We start from the raw sequence: 19085 nt of genomic DNA, 5'->3' as shown, positions 1-19085 counted from the left end.
GGAAGGTCAGAGGTCGATGGCAGGGGATATTGGTAACTCAGAGCACGACAGGTTGGATTCCCAGCCCGGGCATCTTTCTAGATGGGCCAGGCTGGTGTGACTTCCAGGGAAGCCGGGGAGGAGGATAAGGGGCAGCTGGCAATGCCCAACTCTTCCCCACCCAGAGGGGAGGCTATCCCCGGTGCTGCCCGCCTCCAGCAGAGAGGAAGAGGGGCTCAGCTTGCATTAAAATAGATCGGGACCAGCAGCAAACCCAAAATCCCTCTTGGCAAGGAGGGGCGATGAGCAGAAAGGCAGGGGAAGACTATTCCCCTGACCAGCTTCACCCTGCTCTCCCTTCCTGCCCCCAGCCCGCACCCCCCAACGTACCCCTGGGGTGAAACCGACTGCAGATCAGGTCCTCGTCGGTCTCCCCGCCCCCGCTCTCACTGGGGCTCTCCAGAGCCGGAATCCGGAGTCCTCCGAGGTGGAGCCGGAGGCTCCCGCCGTTCGCCTCCTCCCCGCCGTCCACCTCCACCTCCGCGTCGTAGCTGGAGGGGACCAGGCCCGGTGCCGCGGGGGGCTCCTCCCGGCCTGGGGAGGACAGTTCGGAGGGGCCCTCGTCCTGGAAGGACAGCCACTGGCTCAGCTCGGGGTTCAGCCTCTTGGAACGCCGGACGGCAAAGATGGAGCGCTCCCGCTTTCTCCCCAGCTTGGGTCCCACCGGCAGCGGGGCACCCTTTGTGGGCTTCCTTGTCACAGCTTCCTCCTCCTCCTCTCTGTCCTCCTCTTCCTCCTCCTCCTCCCCTTCCTCCTCCTCCTCATTGTCTTCCTCTTCCTCCTCCACCGCCGAGGCCCGAGCTCTCCCCCCACAGGCCCCGTCCCCGGCGGGCCCCTCGCCGTCCTGGCCGGCGGTCTGGAGGGGCCGGGGGCCGGAAGCCAGGGAGGCGTAGATGGGCTTGGCTAGTCGGTAGGGCTTGCTGACATCGCAGAAGAGGTCCTTGGCCAGAAGCTCCCTCAGGATGGAGAACTCCGACCAGGTGGGCTTAGGCCGCTGCCCGCCCCGGGCCTCCTGAGCCGGGCAGGCCGGCTGACTCTCCTGGCCGCCGCAGGCCGCCCGCTGCAGGGGACAGTCCGACTTGGCTCTCTTGAAAGGGCTGTCGTGGGAGGGCAGCTTCCGAGGTGGGAGGCAGTAGGTGTGCATGTAGCGGATCAACTCCACCACAGCACGCATCTCCTGCTCACACCCGAACTGGGGGCTGGGGCTCGGACAGTCCTCACTGGCATCGCTCTCTTCCTTGGGGCTCAGCGGCGGGGGCGGTGGCGGCGGTGGAGGGGGCTGCTGCCTCTTCTGCCTGTCCCTATCCGGGGATTTAGCCTTGGCCTGGGGACAGCACGGAGCTGAAGTCAGATGCTTGTGCAGCTCAGTGCAGCTCCGACTCTGAGGCGGGAGGAAAGTGGGCTTCCTGTCCGGGTTACTGTCCGCCTGCAGAAAACAGAGACAGAGAGATGCTGGATGAGGTGAAACCCGGCGGTGGAGACTCCCGGCCCTGAGAGGGGGGAGCCACGGTTTCTGTGCCTGCCTTGGCTAGCCCTCCGTGCTCTGCCCCTTTCATTCATTCAGTCGTATTTATTGAGGGCTTACTGTGTGCAGGGCACTGTGCTAAGCGCTTGGGAAGTACAAGTCGGCAACATATAGAGAGACGGTCCCTACCCATCGACGGGCTCACAGTCTAGAAGGGGGAGACAGACAACGAAACAAAACACGTAGACGGGTGTCAAAGTCGTCAGAACAAATAGAATTAAAGCTAAATGCAAATCATTAACAAAATAAATAGAATAGTAAATATGTACAAGTAAAATAGAGTAATAAATCTGTACTAAATATATATCTATATATTGTATATATAGATCTATATATCTATATATATATCTATATATTTCTCTCTATATATCTATATATCGCTATATAAATATATATATAGATATATATTTACAAGTGCTGTGGGGAGGGGAAGGAGGTAGGGTGGAGGGGACGGGGAGGAGGAGAGGAAAAAGGGGGCTCAGTGTGGGAAGGCCTCCTGGAGGAGGTGAGCTCTCAGCAGGGCTCTGAAGGGGGGAAGAGAGCTAGCTTGGCGGATGTGTGGAGGGAGGGCATTCCAGGCCAGGAGAAGGATGTGGGCCGGGGGTCGACGGCGGGACAGGCGGGAATGAGGCATGGTGAGGTGGTTAGCGGCAGAGGAGCAGAGGGTGCGGGCTGGGCTGGAGGAGGAGAGAAGGGAGGGGAGGGAGGAGGGGGTGAGGTGATGGACAGCCTTGAAGCAGAGAGTGAGGAGTTTTTGCTTGATGCATTGAGGCTGGAGAGGAGGCTGAGGTGGACCCAAGATGGAGGCATCAACTCCAGTGCCATTCTGTAGCAGGCAGTGCGAATGATGCCACTACACTGGTCTTTGTTGGGGCTTGGGGCAGAGTTGGGGTTCCTCTAGCCCCAGCCTGGCATCCTGTCTACAGGAGCCATCTGCCCCTCATCCTCCAGGCGGCCCAGGCCACTTCCCACAGTAGGGACTAGTCACCGCACCACTTTCTCGCCCGTTGGACATGGTGCAGTGAATAGAGCACGGGCTTGGGAGTCAGAAGGTCATGAGCTCTAATCCTGGCTCTCCCACTTAACTGCCTGGGCAAGTCACTTCAATTATCTAGGCCTCAGTTCTCTTATCTGTAAAATGGGGGTTGAGACCGAGAGCCCCATGTGGGACAAGGACTGTGTCCAACCTTATTTGCTTGTATCCACCCCAGCTCTTAGTACAGTGCCTGGCACACAGTAAGCACCAAACAAATTCTGTAATTATTCTAAGTATTATTATTATGTTGGCCCTGGAGTCGGGTTGTTGGAGGCTCAGCCGTGGCCAAGGGGTCCAAGCGGAAAGCAGGGCACCGGTAGGTTCCTGAGGCCCGGGGCTCTCACTCCCGTGTCTTCCTGAGGAACCCCAGGTGGATCAGGGCATGAACAGCCTTTTTCGCTTCAAAGCCCTACTGAGAGCTCACTTCCTCCAGGAGGCCTTCCCAGACTGAGCCCCCTTTTTCCTCTCCTCCTCCCCATCCCCCCCACCCTACCTCCTTCCCCTCCCCACAGCACTTGTATATATATTTGTACAGATTTATTACTCTATTTTACTCCCCATCCCCCCCGCCTTACCTCCTTCCCCACCCCACTGCACCTGGATATATGTTTGTACGTATTTATTACTCTATTTATTTATTTTATTTGTCCATATTTATTCTGTTTATTTTATTTTGTTAATATGTTTTGTTTTGTTGTCTGTCTCCCCCTTCTAGACTGTGAGCCCGCTGTTGGATAGGGACTATCTGCATATCTTGCCAACTTGTACTTCCCAAGCGCTTAGTACAGTGCTCTGCACACAGTAAGCGCTCAATAAATATGGTTGAATGAATGAATGAACGAACAGGGGGTGGGTGGGGTGGGAACTGATGAGCAGCTCTCACCCTCATTCCAGGAGCCTGGTAAGAACCGGAAAAGCAGTAGGGGACAGAGGAGGACTAAGGGATCACCAGCCGAGTTGTTTCTCCTTCCTCTCCCTCCTCTCCTGCTCCATCTTTACCTCCCCACCGTCCCTTCAATCCCCTCAGAGTCCAACCTCACCCTCATGCTCAAATAGTACAGTTGACACGGTTGGAGTCACCCTCGGCCGCCTCACGACTACATTTTCCACACGGAAGGATGGTCCGTTGGGGCGAGGTTGGCCACTGGCCCCTTTGGCCAAGTCCACCCGAGGTGAATCTGAGCCTCGTGCTGGCTCAGCGGTGGTCTCTGGCCTAAACGCTCTTCCTAGGTTAAGCTAACTAAGGAAATGGCCTCCCGAGGAGTTGTCTGACACCTAAATTCTAGAATAATAATAATCACAGTGGAAATGATGATGTAATAATAAGAGCTTACTATGTGTCAAGCCCTGCCCCGAGCACTGGGGTGGTTACAAGATTATCAGATTGGACCCAATGTCTGTCCCAGATAGGGTTCACTGCCTAAGAGGGAAGGAGAGCAGGCATTTAATTCCCACTTTACAGATGAGGAAGACTGAGGCGCAGAGGTTCCAGCACTTAGAACAGTGCTTGGCACATAGTAAGTGCTTAACAAATACCATCGTTATTATTATTATTATCATTAATAAGTGATAATACTTGTTATTATCATAATAATAATTATAATGTCATACACAGCAGCTAATTGGCGGAGGTGAGACTAGGGCCCGTGTTTCCTGGATCTCAATCCTGCGTTCTTTTATTAGGCTATGCTGCTTCCCTGCTGCAAAAAGTGTTCATCACGTAAATGGAAAATCTAGGATGGTTTCTTTGGTGAATTTTCAGGGAAATCCCTAAATGACTGACCTGCAGATGTAGAGGCCCGGATTAAGACATGCATCTCTTTGCTGAGCAGCCTCAATCCTCAGCTCGAAGGCACTCTGGGCATCTCTGTGGGCAAGGAGTGCTTTCTCTCTCTCTCTTCCTCCCTCTGTGCCCCTCTCTTTCCTCTCTCCTCCCATCAGAGCAATAAGCCTAGACCTTCAGAGGGAGAACAGCTGTGGAAACTGCTGTTGGATTGTGGGTGCCTAAGCAGGACAGAAGGGTAATAATAATAATAATGATAATAATAATAATAATAATGGTATTTGTTAAGCGCTTACTATGTGCCAAGCACCGTTTTAAACACTGGGGTAGATACAAGGTGATCAGGTTGTCCCACGGGGGGCTCACAGTCTTAATCCTCATTTTACACATGAGGGAACTGAGGCACAGAGAAGTTAAGTGACTCGCCCAAGATCACACAGCAGACAAGTGGCAGAGCTGCTCCCAAGCCCGTACTCTTTAAGCTACGCCAGCGGCTTGCCTCGGAGGAAGGGGACTTGGGAGTCAAGGCACCTGGATTCTAGTCCTGCCACTTACCTGCTCTATGACCCTGGGCAAGTCACTTTATTTCTCTGGGTCTCCGTTTCCTCATCTGAAAAATGGGTTTTCCCTCCCCCATAGACTGTAAGCTCCCCGTGTCTGACCTGATCGCCTTACATCTACCCTGGCCCACAGCTGACTCTTCACAAATACCACAATTACTCCCAAGCGGGCTTCTACGGGGGCTTTAAGAAGAGACTTGAAACCACCAGGCCACTCCAGTGCCCCTGACGGGATCTCTTGCCTCAGCTCCGACATACCTTCGTGCAAAGTCTTTGGGATTTGGATTTAAGACTTCCCTGCCGCCGGGAGCTCCCCTCCCTTTGACCTTCGCAGCTCGGAGCTGTTTGGGACGGAGAGAGGAGTAACTTCTGTAGCTGTCGGGAGAAGTGAGAGGAGAAAGGTGTGACTTGGCTCTCAGCAACATCCTAACACAATCCCCTGAGTAGAGAAGCAACCTCGAAGCGATGAGGAAATCATCACCTTCAAGAGGATTCTTGGAAAATTGTTTAGCACCAGAAAGCGAGAGGGAATCCATAATCTAGGGGCTGGTCAAGAGGGATGAGTGGGCAGTCGACAGTTCTCTGCAAATGGTCTTTTTAAACATATTGCGCTCGATGACAACGCCACAGGAGAACAGCATGGCTTTCCAGTGGGCTGTTTCATGGGGACTATTAGAAGTTGTGAAAATACAGGGTGGTCACGGCCTCTGAAATGCACACCCAGGGCTTCGGTTGAGGTGTTGGTGGAGAAAAGCCGAGAAAAATGAACATCATTTATACTGCACTGCGTTTTCTCTCATGGTGAAGCTGTCTCAGTTTGTGTATACGTATTGGGGGTGTACAAGGAACGGTCTTAGAGTCGCTATCCACACTTTCTTCCTCTTTCCATGTACATTTGGGCCCAAAATTGGGTTGTGACTTCTACCACGGGCCACTGGGAAGTATCGTAGGCCCTCAGAAAGTACAAGACTCACTCACTCACTCATTCACTCACTCTCAGAGGGGCTGAGGGCTGGAGGTGGGACATGAGTGCTTAATTCAGGGCCCCGACCCCCAGAAAGGCTTCGTCGAGTGTCCCTCTTTCCTATGCACCCAAACCTGGTCACATTGCACCAAGTAGCTCCTTTATCCTGCAGCCTGGTAGGGCACAAAGGGATGGAATTTGGGAAGAAACAGTGCATTTCCTGGAGACTCCAAAAACTGGGCTGGAGGTTGGGGGGTGAAGGAGAGCATTCTGGAAGGTGGTGGAAACCTGGACATAAAGTGCACTTAGGAAGGGATGAGGGGGACCATAAGCTCGTTTTTTCAATTCAGTTCATATATATTGAGCACTTACTGTGTGCAAATGGGCAGGGAATGTGTCTACCAACTCTGTTTTATTGTACTCTCCCAAGTGGTTAGAGAAGCAGCGTGGCATAGTGGAAAGAGCCCGGGCTTGGGAGTCAGGAGTCGTGGGTTCTAATCCCAACTCTGCCACTTCTCAGCTGTGTAACTTTGGGCAAGATACTTAACTTCTCTGTGCCTCAGTTACCTCATCTGTAAAATGAATGACTGTGAGCCCACTGTTGGGTAGGGACTGTCTCTATATGTTGCCAACTTGTACTTCCCAAGCGCTTAGTACAGTGCTCTGCACACAGTAAGCGCTCAATAAATATGATTGATGATGATGATGATAAAATGGGGATTAAAACTGTGAGCCCCAAGTGGGACAATCTGTTTACCCTGTATCTACCCCACTGCTTAGAACAGTGCTTGGCACATAGTAAGCGCTTAGCAATACCATCATTATGATTATTATTACAGTGCTCTGTACACAGTAAATGCTCAGTGAATACCATCGATTGATTGATGGGGGGGCGGGTGTCTCTCATCTTAGCCCACACCCCAGGCTCAGCTAGGGGACTCAGATGTCCTGAAAAGGCTCCACGTTCTAGCCACAGACACGGGAAGCAACAGACGGCATTTCAGTGAGTCACCAACCAGAGTCATGCACTACAAGCATAACAACTCCCTCCTCTCCCCCCAAATCCGCACACACAGACACAGGCCACACGCGGGGCTTTGGAATGGGGAGGGATATTCGGACTACAGGTGGCCAGAGGATGCATGCGGGATGAGGAAGAGGTCAGCTGGCACGTTGTCCATTATCCTGTTAATTCGATCCGAGCTGAGAGCCAGACCAGATCACTAAGCTATCGAGGCAGGGCTTTTTTGGCCAGACACACACATCTTTCTCTCCCTCCAGCTTTGCAGGCTAATGTCCGGCAACGAGGAGGGAGTGAAGGGGATGGGAGAGTGGTAACAAGCCTGCCTGAAACCTGGCCACGGGCCTACTAGATCCTGGTAAAGGAGATGCCAAGAGCACGGACATCTGTTCAGCCTCGGTATTGGTTTTAATTCGATTTACATGATTTTAGCAGCGTGGCCTAATGGAAAGAGCCCAGGCGTGGGAGTCACAGAACCGGGGTTCTAATCCCGTCTCCACCACTTGCCTGCTGTGTGACCTTGGGCAAGTCATTTCACTTCTCTGGGCCTCAGTTACCTCATCTGTAAAATCGGGATTAAGAGTGTGAGCCCCATGGGGGATAGGGACCGGTCCAACCCGATTACTTTGTACCTACCCCAGCATTTGGAATGGTAATAATCATAATAATAATTATTAATTATTATTCCTCCGTCCTTCAGTTACCACACCTGTAAAATGTGGATTCAATCCTACTCCCTCCGATTTAGACTGTGAGTCCTCTTTTTTTTTTTTTTTTGATGGTATTTGTTAAGTGCTTAATATTTGCAAAGCACTGTTGGACCTGTGTCTGACCTGATGAACTTGGACTCTTCCTCAATACTCAGTCTACCCCAGCACTTGGTACAGTGTTCAGCACATAGTAAGCGCTCCAACAACTATTATTACTATCATCATGATCACTCCTATCATTATCATCATTATCAGTGGTCAGGACTTTCCGCTCAACATGGACTGGAGTCGGCAACCACTGGAGATATTTGAGGAGCCGTGAGATAAGCTATCCAACAGTGCTGGGCACACAGTAAGCGCTTAATAAACACCATAATTATTTATCGATTATCATTATCACGAAAATGAAAAAATTCAGACCTGGTTGCCTATCATACCCATGCGGCCAGCTTACCGGGGGCTCTTCCACCCCCGACTTTAAACAGTGGGAAGTGAATTCTTACTAGAGACAGGTCATCGAGCTCGGGGGCCGGGAGCAGGGTACCCGCGGGAATCGGGGAGGCGGGAGCGTGCGAAGGGGAGTCCGAGTCGGAGGCCAGGCAGGTGGGGTCCCCGTCTTCCAGAGCGCCCAAGACAGCCAGGCTGATATCTTCCTGGATGTCGTCCAACGTCTTGGTCAGAGCCGCCAGGAAGGCTTCGTTTTCCCCGCCTATGATCTGGGATCGGGAAGCAAACGGGAGCACGGGAAAGAGAACTGAAATCAGACGGCAGGAAACCACAGCCGGCCGTTCGGCCACTTCTTCCCACCATGGGGCATTTCCCCCTGAAGTCCTGCATCCCCCCGGTCCCGGGCTCCTCCTGATGGATCCTTGAAATGCAGCTAGTTCTGGGGTGGGCTATGGCAGCCTGGTCCCAGAGGAGGAAACCCATTTCGAAGTTGGAAGGGAGAGGAGGAAGTCAGGATTCACCTGGGGAGCTAGCTCAAGGGAACTCTCCGAGGGGTGTCGAAGGCATCGCTGGCTTTGTCGACCCACAAGACAGCCAGATCTAATAATAATAATGATGATGGTATGTGTTAAGCACTTACTATGTGCCAAGCACTGTTCTAATCTACCACGCCCTAATGCTTCTGCTGTTCCCCTCAGAACTTAACGACACTGCAACCAGCATGAAGCTCCCCTCTGGACTGTCAGTTTGTTATGTGCCTCCAACTCCATTCTGTTGTTCGATCGTACTGTCCCAGGTGCTCAGTACAGTGCACTGCACACGGTACACTCTCAATACGAACCATCGATCGATTGATGGATTGAATGACACTGAGGAGGAAAGTTTAGCAGAATAAATCACTGGCAACTGTCATCTTGCAAGTGAGAAGCAGCGTGGCTCAGTGTTTACTCAGTGCATGGGCTTTGGAGTCAGAGGTCATGGGTTCAAATGCCAGCTCTGCCACTTGTCAGCTGTGTGACTTTGGGCAAGTCACTTCACTTCTCTGTGCCTCAGTTACCTCATCTGCAAAATGGGGATTAAGACTGTGAGCCCCCCGTGGGACAACCTGATCCCCTTGTAACCTCCCCAGTACTTAGAACAGTGTTTTGCACATAGTAAGCGCTTAATAAATGCCACTCTTCTTATTATTATTATCTGGAGGCCAGGCAGATGATGCAAATAATAATGATGGTATTTGTTATGCGCTTACTATGTGCCAACCATGACAAGAGCTCAGAGTCGATCCCCTAACAGGGATCAGTCAATTGTATGTACAATCAATTGTATCTGTGTGCAGAGCACCATACTATGTGCTTGGGATAGTGCCAACAGAGTTGATATACACGTTCCCTGCCCACAATGAGCTCACAGTCTAGAAATGGAACCAGAACCCCAAACCTCTTGATTCCTACAAGGTCCCAGCTGCCCTTTCCTCACACAGACAGGAAAGAAGCCCCGATGAGAAGGATTTCACCTCCTACTGAAAAAAGTGACTAATACGGAGAAACATTCTGACTGTGAGGATGATTGATATTCGCCTCACCTTCAGCCTCACGGCCTTTATGTACATATCTATAAGTTATACAGCATGAATTATGTATGACTACGAGCCACGAGAAGCAGCGTGGCTCAGTGGAAAGAGCACAGGCTTTGGAGTCAGTGGTCATGAGTTGTCAGCTGTGTGACTTAGTGCAAGTCACTTCACTTCTCTGGGCCTCAGTTACCTCATCTGTAAAATGGGGATTAAGACTGTGAGCCCCCGGGGGACTACCTGATCACCTTGAAGCCTCCCCAGCACTTAGAACAGTGCTTTGCACATAGTAAGCGCTTAATAAATGCCATCATCATTATTATTATGTATTTATATTAATGCCTGCCTCCCCTTCTAGTCTGTAAGCTCACTGTGGGCAGGCACAATGTCCGTAGAAAAGTGACGTTGAGCCATGCTCCACGTTGGGGCCTAGGGGAAAGGGTTTATTTCCAGACTGCAGGTTCAGGGGCTCAAGATCCCAGGGCAGCATGTGTTCGGGGTTGGAGGAGAGGCAGAGAAGGAAGGCAGCACGTTGGTGTGAGGGACTGAAGTAAACTGGACTCTAAAACATCAAGGAATAAGGCCAAAGAATCAAGGGATCATTTGCAAGGACCTGGAAAACCGGCATGACCTAGTGGAAAGAGCCAGGAATTGGGGCACCTGGATTCCAGGCCCAGCTCTTCTTCCCTTATGGACCGCATCGCCTGAGGCAAGTCACTTAAATTGCCCTGGCGTTTGGTTTTCCTCATCTGTAAAAACGGCACGATCGATCGATTGTGAGCCCAGAGCAGGGCAGGGACTGCATTGGCTCTGAAAATGTGAATCTACCCTACGTACTGCCCTTAGTAATGGCCCAATAAATGTCCTAAGTATTACCTGAAGAATTTACTCCAGAGAGCAATAAAAAAAGGCCTGGAATCAAACAAAAGGCTCCTGGCCTTCTAGCTAGAATTTTTCTGGCTGACTTCTTCCCTGTGCTGAAATCCGGCCAATGTCCCCAGCGCTTGGAGATTTGGCAGGAGAGGCATCTCATCACATGATTCTCCTCCCTCCCTCCCTTTCAGATGGCCTTTCTTTAAAATTCCTGTCCTGTCTAACCTATCTTGAGGAAGTTCATCTGAAATATGCACCTCATGATGGCTTGTGGGCACAACTGGACTTCATTCATTCATTCAATCGCGTTTATTGAGTGCTTAACTGTGTGCAGAGCACTGGACTAAGTGCTTGGAAAGTACAATTTGGATTTCTTCCCAACAGTGCAGAAACAGCAGTGTTCGAAGGAAAAAAAAAAGCAGAGGGGGAGGAAAGTATGTTATTTCTGTTACAGGATTTAAAAATGAAAGGTCAAAGCAAGTGTCTCTGGGTCGGGCAGCAGTGACCTGTATTGATCAGGAGGGCCATGGAAGCTGTTTGATGGGTATTAATAATAATAATGATGGCATTTGTCAAGCACTTACTATGTGCCAAGCACTGTTCTAAGCGCTGGGGAGGGGGATACAAGGTGATCAGGTTGTCCCACGCGGGGCTCACCGTCATCATCCCCATTTTACAGATGAGGTAACTGAGGCTCAGAGAAGTGAAGTGACTTGCCCAAGGTCACACAGCAGACATGAGGCGGAGCCGGGATTCGAACCCATGACCTCTGACTCCAAAGCCTGGGCTCTTTCCACTGAGCCACATTGCCAGCTGCTGCTGAGCTGAGAAGCAGAGAAGCAGCGTGGCTCAGTGGAAAGAGCCCGGGCTTTGGAGTCAGAGGTCATGAGTTCAAATCCCGGCTCCGCCAGCTGTGTGACTTTGGGCAAGTCACTTAACGTCTCTGTGCCTCATCTGTAAAATGGGGATTAAAACTGTGAGCCCCCAGTGGGACAACCTGATCACCTTGTAACCTCCCCAGCGCTTAGAACAGTGCTTTGCACAGAGTAAGCGCTTAACAAATACCATCATTATTATTATTATTCAGCTGGTGGGGAGGGGCCGAGGGGAGACCTGATGCCAAGTGCCATCAGCGGGAAAGTTCGGCTGTACCGGCCTTCCAGTCCTGTGGGGTCTGGAGGGGCTTTGGAGGACTTCCAGACCTGGAAGAAGGAGGATTGGCTTGGTTCTGTGACTCCTCACAACCCAGGGATGGGTGAGCCACAGGACACAGGACCCAGCCTGGAATTGGCAGGGGCTGGCACTGAATTAATGTGGAGAGGAGACGGGTGGGTGGAAGGGCAGATGGGATGAGAACGGAGCCTCCTCACTCATAATCCCAGACACACGTTCTGTTCATTCATTCATTCAATCGTATTTATGGAGAACAGAGCACTGTACTAAGCGCTTGGGAAGTACAAGTTGGCAACATATAGAGACGGTCCCTACCCAACAGTGGGCTCACAGTCGAGAAGACTGTTGGGACCCCCTCCCCTTACGCCCCCAACTCTTTAGGACAAGGACAAGTGGATCCCTGATCCCAGCTGCCGATTGGTCACTGGACGCTGCTCAGCTGCTTTGCTTTAATCTGGCAGGGCACTGTTGGCTGCCGAAAAGAAAACTCGACCGCCAAACCGCTGGCACCGGGTTTTTTTCCATTTGAAAACACGTCTGCCCTTCACCCAGAGCCTCTGCAACACTAACGTCACGGAGTGGAGGGAAAATGAAGCTCTGAAGGCACTATCCGAGGAGATTAAGTAAATCCCAGGCCTGAGGGGAAGAGGGTTTTTGGGTTTTTTTTTAAGGATATTTGTTAAGCACTTACAATGTGCCAAATGCTGAGGTAGATACAGTTAATTAGGTTGGACACAGTCCCTGTCCACAGTCCTAATCCTTATTTTGCAGATGAGGTAACTGAGGCCCAGAGAAGCTAAGATCCCACAGCAGTCAAGTGGTGAAGCCAGGATTAGAACCTAATTCCTTCTGACTCCTGGGCCCGGGCTCTATCCACTGGGCCACACTGCTTCCAATGAAGCAATTTTTTCCAATTTTTTCCTCAAAAATCTCCAGTGGCTACCAATCAACCTACACATCAGGCAGAAACTCCTCACCCTCGGGTTCAAGGCTCTCCATCCCCTCACCCCCTCCTACCTCACCTTCCTTCTCTCCTTCTCCAGCCCAGCCCGCACCCTCCGCTCCTCTGCCACCGCTAACCTCCTCACCATGCCTCGTTCTCGCCTGTCCTGCCGTCAACCCCCAGCCCACGTCCTCCCCCTGGCCTGGAATGCCCTCCCTCTGCCCATCCGCCAAGCTAGCTCTCTTCCTCCCTTCAAGGCCCTACTGAGAGCTCACCTCCTCCAGGAGGCCTTCCCACACTGAGCCCCCTCCTTCCTCTCCCCCTCCTCCCCCCTCCTTCCCCCCCACCTGACCTCCTTCCCTTCCCCACAGCACCTGTATATATGGATATATGTTTGTACGTATTTATTACTCTATTTATTTTACTTGTACATATATATTCTACTTATTTTATTTTGTTAATACATTTTGTTTTGTTCTCTGTCTTCCCCTTCTAGACTGTGAGCCCACTGTTGGGTAGGGACCGTCTCTATATCTTGCCAACTTGTACTTCCCAAGCGCTTAGTACAGTGCTCTGCACACAGTAAGTGCTCAATAAATATAATTGAATGAATGAATGAATGAATGAATGACGACCAGTCCAGCACACACAAAAGTCCAAAGCTTTTCTTCAGAGAAGCAGCATGGCGTAGTGGCTAGACCACGGGCCTAGGGGTCAGAAGATCATGGGTTCTAATTCTGACTCTGCCATATGTCTGCTGTGTAACCTTGGCCAACTTGATTCACTTAATAATAATAATAATAATCCTAATGGCATTTATTAAGTGCTTACTATGTGCCAAGCACTGTTCTAAGCACTGGGGAGGTTACAAGGTAATCGGGTTGTCCCACGGGGGGCTCACAGTCTTAATCCCCATTTTACAGATGAGGGAACTGAGGCACAGAGAAGTGAAGTGATTTACCCAAAGTCACATAGCTGACAATTGGCGGAGCCGGGATTTGAACCCATGGACTCTGACTCCAAATCCCGGGCTCTTTCCACTGAGCCATGCTGCTTCTCTGAAGCACACTTCTCTGTGCCTCACTTATCTCATTCATTCAGTTGTATTTATTGAGCTCTTACTGTGTGCAGAGCACTGTACTAAGCTCTTGGAAAGTACAATTTGGCAACAGAAAGAGACAATCCCTACCCAACAATGGGCTCACAGTCTAGAAGGTGGGGAGACAGCCAACAAAACAAAACAAGTAGACAGGCATCAATCTCGTCTGTAAAGTGGGAATTGAGAATGTGATCCCATTCCTTCCTCTCCCCCTCCTCCCTATCCCCCCACCTTACCTCCTTCCCCTCCCCACAGCACCTGTATATATGTATATATGTTTGTACGTATTTATTACTCTATTTTATTTGTACATATTTACTCTATTTTATTTTGTTAATATGTTTTGTTTTTTTCTCTGTCTCCCCCTTCTAGACTGTGAGCCCACTGTTGGGTAGGGACCGTCTCTATATGTTGCCAACTTGTACTTCCCAAGTGCTTAGTACAGTGCTCTGCACACAGTAAAGGCTCAAGAAATACGATTGAATGAATGAATGAATGAATATTGTAAGAATAATAATTATGGTATTTGTGAAGTGCTTACTATGTGCCAGGCACTGTACTAAGCGCTGGGGTAGATATGAGCAAATCAGGTTGGGGACAGTCCCTGCCCCACACGGGGCTCATAGTCTCAATTCCCATTTTACAGATGCGGTAACTGAAGCCGAGAGAAGTGAAGTGACTTGTCCAAGGTCACACAGCAGACAAGTGGTGGTCCAACTCCCAGGCTCTATCCACAAAACCATACTGCTTCGAATGGCACTCTCCCCAGCGCCTGTACTTTCCCAAGCGCTTAGGCCAGTGTTCTGCACAGTGTTATTCAACAGAAATGAATGAATGATTTTACAGTCTAGAGGGAGAGCTAGACTTAACAACGCCTTCACTTACACAAGGCAACGTCAGCTATAATAATAATACCGATGGTATTTGTTATGAGCTTACTTTCATTCATCCATACAATCGTATTTATTGAGCGCTTACTGTGTGCAGAGCACTGTACTAAGCGCTAGGGAAGTACAAGTTGGCAACATATACAGACGGTCCCTACCCAACAGCGGGCTCACAGTGTAGAAGGGGGAGACAGACAACAAAACAAAACATATTAAAATAAAATAAATAGAATAGTATATGTACAAGTAAAATAAACAGAGTACTAAATCTGTTCAAACATATATACAGGTGCTGTGGGGAGGGGAAGGAGGTAGGGTGGGGGAGATGGGGAGGGGGAGAGGAAGGAGGGGGCTTACTATGTGCAAAGCACTGTTCTAAGCACTGGGGAAGTTACAAGGTGATCAGGTCGTCCCATGTGGGGCTCACAGTCTTAATCCCCATTTTACAGATGAGGGAACTGAGGCCCAGAGAAGTGAAGTGACTTGCCCAAAGTCACACAGCTGACATGCGGCAGAGCGGGGATTTGAACCCATGACCTCTGGCTCCCAAGCCCGGGCTCTTTCCACTGAGCCACACTGCATTATGTTACACGTTGGGCAGAGAGGTACCTGTAATTCTTTAAGGTCACTAGCGGCCCCACTATTCAGGATGCTTGAAATGGTTGCCCCCCAAATCAGCGCTTAGAACAGTGCTTTGCAATCAATCAATCAATCAATCGTATTTATTGAGCGCTTACTGTGTGCAGAGCACTGTACTAAGCGCTTGGGAAGTACAAGTTGAAAAATGAAAGGGTTTTGGAGCTGGAAAAAGGGGAGGAGACCCACCTGAGGCACCGCTGGGATACGAACCCAGGATCTCCTATTTATTTTGTTGATGTGCACATAGCTTTAATTCTATTTGTTCTGATGATTTTGACACCTGTATACATGTTTTGTTGTCTGTCTCCCCCTTCTAGACTGTGAGCCCATTATTGGGTAGGGACCGTCTCTAGATGTTGCCGACCTGTACTTCCCAAGCGCTTAGTACAGTGCTCTGCACACAGTAAGTGCTCAATAAATACGATTGAGTGAGTGAATGAATGAATCTCCTGTTTACTAGACAGGCACTTTAACCAACTAAGCCATGGCGCCGGGCACATAGTAAGCGCTTAACAAATGTCATTATTATTATTATTATTATTATTATTATTAAACTGAGAGGCCAGCAGGCACTCGGAGCGAGCCGAGAGATGACCACCAATGCAACTTAAATGAGCTTTCATGGGCAAGCAGGGCATTCAAGTTCACTCTCATGCGCGGCGCTGGCCTTCCGGAGGCTGCTCACTTTGGTCCCCGTAACCTTTCACGAAGCAAAATATAACAGAGCGCGACACTACTCTAGCCTGTAATTTCCTTTAATAATGCATCGCAAGAGGAGCTGCAGAACAGCCCTATTCTTTCAGCTCCCCATTACAGCCCGATTCCACTTGTTCCCCTTAAAAGCTGAGTGCAAATTAATGGAGTGCTAATCAGCTGGGAATCAGCTATTAATAGATTTGGAGCCTCCCTCATTCTCTTGTTCCTCCTCTTCTCCGGGCTGATTTTCAAGACGGCAGGAAAGGCTCCTGGGCTACCTGAGGAGCCATGGATTGGCCCGGAAAACCAGGCACAGAGCCAGCAGAGGGGATCTCTTCTGTTGTCCCTCAGCTCGTAGATAGGGAAATCAATCAATCAGTCGTATTTATTGAGCGCTTACTGTGTGCAGAGCACTGGACTAAGCGCTTGGGAAGTACAAGTTGGCAACATATAGAGACGGTCCCTACCCAACAGTGGGCTCACAGTCTAGAAAGGAGCCTAGGGAGTCTACGGAAAGGAGCCGGTCCAGTGGTGGCCAAGAAGCAGTGTGGCCTAGTGGAAGACCACGGGCCCGGGAGTCAAAAGGACCTGGGTTCTAATCCCGGCTCTGCCACTTATCTGCTGTGTGACCTTGGGTAAGTAATAATAATAATAATAAAGATGGCATTTATTAAGCGCTTACTATGTGCAAAGCACTGTTCTAAGGCGCTGAAGAGGCTCAAGGTGATCAGGTTGCCCCACAGGGGGCTCACAGTCCTAATCCCCATTTTACAGATGAGGGAACTGAAGCACAGAGAAGTGAAGTGACTTGACCAAGGTCACACAGCTGACAATTGGCGGAGCTGGGATTTGAACCCATGACCACTGACTCCAAAGCCCGTGCTCTTTCCACTGAGCCAAACTGCTTCTCTATGGCTCAGTTCCCTCATCTGTAAAATGGGGATTGAGGCTGGGAACCTTATGTGGGACAAGGACTGTGTCCAACCCGATTTGCTTGTACCCACCCTGGCGCTTAGTACAGTGCCTGACACGCAGTAAGTGCTAAACAGATACTATTATCTCCCCCTCCTCCCCCTCTCCATCCCTTCCGCTCTACCTCCTTCCCTTCCCCACAGCACCTGTATATATGTTTGTACATATTTATTACTCTATTTATTTTACTTGTACATATCTATTCTATTTATTTTAATTTGTTAATATGTTTGGTTTTGTTCTCTGTCTCCCCCTTCTAGACTGTGAGCCCACTGTTGGGTAGGGACCATCTCTATATGTTGCCAACTTGTACTTCCCAAGCGCTTAGTCCAGTGCTCTGCACACAGTAAGCGCTCAATAAATACGATTGATTGATATTATTATTATTATTATTATTATTATTATTATTATTATTATTATTACTGCTATTATTAAGAAGGCTAGCGGGGCCGGGGCCATCTTGAGGGCCTTCCTCCCTCTCCTCCCTACCTCACCTCCCTTCTCTCCTTCTTGAGGAACCTTGAGGAACCCCCACAGTGAGGGGGAGGAGGAGCCTGCAAAAGAGACTGAGAATGAACGACTGGAGAGATAAGAGGAGAACTTATATGCTTGTACATATTTATTACTCTATTTAATTTACTTGTACATATCTATTCTATTTATTTTATTTTTGTTAATATGTTTGGTTTTGTTCTCTGTCTCCCCCTTCTAGACTGTAAGCCCACTGTTGGGTAGGGACTGTCTCTATATGTTGCCAACTTGTACTTCCCAAGCGCTTAGTCCAGTGCTCTGCACACAGTAAGTGCTCAATAAATACGATTGATTGATATTATTATTATTATTATTACTGTTATTATTAAGAAGGCTAGCAGAGCCGTGGCCAGGGCCATCTTGAGGGCCTCCCTCCCTCTCCTCCCTACCTCACCTCCCTTCTCTCCTTCTTGAGGAACCTTGAGGAACCCCCACAGTGAGGGGGAGGACGAGCCTGCAAAAGAGACTGAGAATGAAAGACCGGAGAGATAAGAGGAGAACTTATATGTTTGTACATATTTATTCCTCTATTTATTTAATTTACTTGTACATATTTATTACTCTAATTTACTTGTACATATCTATTCTATTTATTTTATTTTGTTAATATGTTTGGTTTTGTTCTCTGCCTCCCTCTTCTAGACGGTGAGCCCACTGTTGGGTAGGGACCGTCTCTATATGTTGCCAACTTGTACTTCCCAAGCGCTTAGTCCACTGCTCTGTACACAGTAAGCGCTCAATAAATACGATTGATTGATTGATTGAGGGAGGCTCTCATGGCCTGAGCCCTTTCGGTGAGGCGATGACCTGCTAGGAGAGGAAGAGGAGGGAATGGATGTACCTGGAAAAGTTCCAAGTCCTCGGTGCTGTACTGGCTGGACTCATTGTCCGAGTGGTCGGGGCCCCACTGCAGCTCGTTGAAGCAGCCGGCGGTGTCAAAGTCGCCGGCGTCCAGCTGGGATAAGTCAATCTCAGGGAAGTCGGAGTAAAGCTGCTCCTCGCCAGACACTCCATACTGCGCAGACAGGAGGGAGACAGAGAGAGAGACACAGCGGCCTCTGTAAAACATGGATTCACCAGATCTGTCACTATCAACCATTTCCTGGGTGCCTACAGTGGGCACAGCACTGTGCTAATCTCCGGGGAGGGTTCGCAGACACGCCTTCCTTAAGACCATCAGGAATTTGGCCGTTATTTTGTTATTATAATAATAATAATGATAATGGCATTTATTAAGCGCTTATTATGTGCAAAGCACTGTTCTAAGCGCTGGGGAGGTTACAAGGTGACCGGATTGTCCCCCAGGGGGCTCACAGTCTTCCTCCCCATTTTACAGATGAGGTAACAGAGGCACAGAGAAGTGACTCTCCCAAGCGCTTAGTACAGTGCACTTGCACACAGCAAGCTCTCCAGAAGCAGCGTGGCGCAGTGGAAAGGGCCTGGGCTTTGGAGTCAGAGGTCATGGGTTCAAATCCCAGCTCCGCCAACTGTCAGCTGTGTGACTTTGGGCAAGTCACTTCACTTCTCTGGGCCTCAGTTCCCTCATCTGCAAAATGGGGATTAAGACTGTGAGCCCCCCGTGGGACAACCTGATCACCTTGTATTCCCCCAGCGCTT

At 49.8% G+C, this 19085-nt stretch overlaps 1 protein-coding gene across 3 annotated transcripts in view; it reads right to left on the bottom strand.

The window, feature by feature from the left end:
* Positions 1-19085, bottom strand: part of PPARGC1B (PPARG coactivator 1 beta) — a 222474-nt gene that overhangs the window by 22860 nt on the left and 180529 nt on the right. Inside the window, exons 2-5 of one of the 3 annotated variants that reach the window (XM_038772527.1) lie at positions 18310-18483; positions 8142-8354; positions 5202-5318; positions 370-1465 (exon numbers count right to left, since the gene is read on the bottom strand). In XM_038772527.1, coding sequence (XP_038628455.1) covers positions 370-1465; positions 5202-5318; positions 8142-8354; positions 18310-18483 — 1600 coding nt within the window. Of the gene's footprint in view, positions 1-369; positions 1466-3640; positions 3783-5201; positions 5319-8141; positions 8355-18309; positions 18484-19085 lie in introns of those variants that run through there. The other 2 variants (XM_038772528.1, XM_038772529.1) reach the window with 2 other exon arrangements.

Source organism: Tachyglossus aculeatus, chromosome X1, assembly GCF_015852505.1.
Source record: "Tachyglossus aculeatus isolate mTacAcu1 chromosome X1, mTacAcu1.pri, whole genome shotgun sequence".
Classification (NCBI taxonomy): domain Eukaryota; kingdom Metazoa; phylum Chordata; class Mammalia; order Monotremata; family Tachyglossidae; genus Tachyglossus; species Tachyglossus aculeatus.
This window is presented reverse-complemented; position numbering and strand designations above follow the sequence as displayed.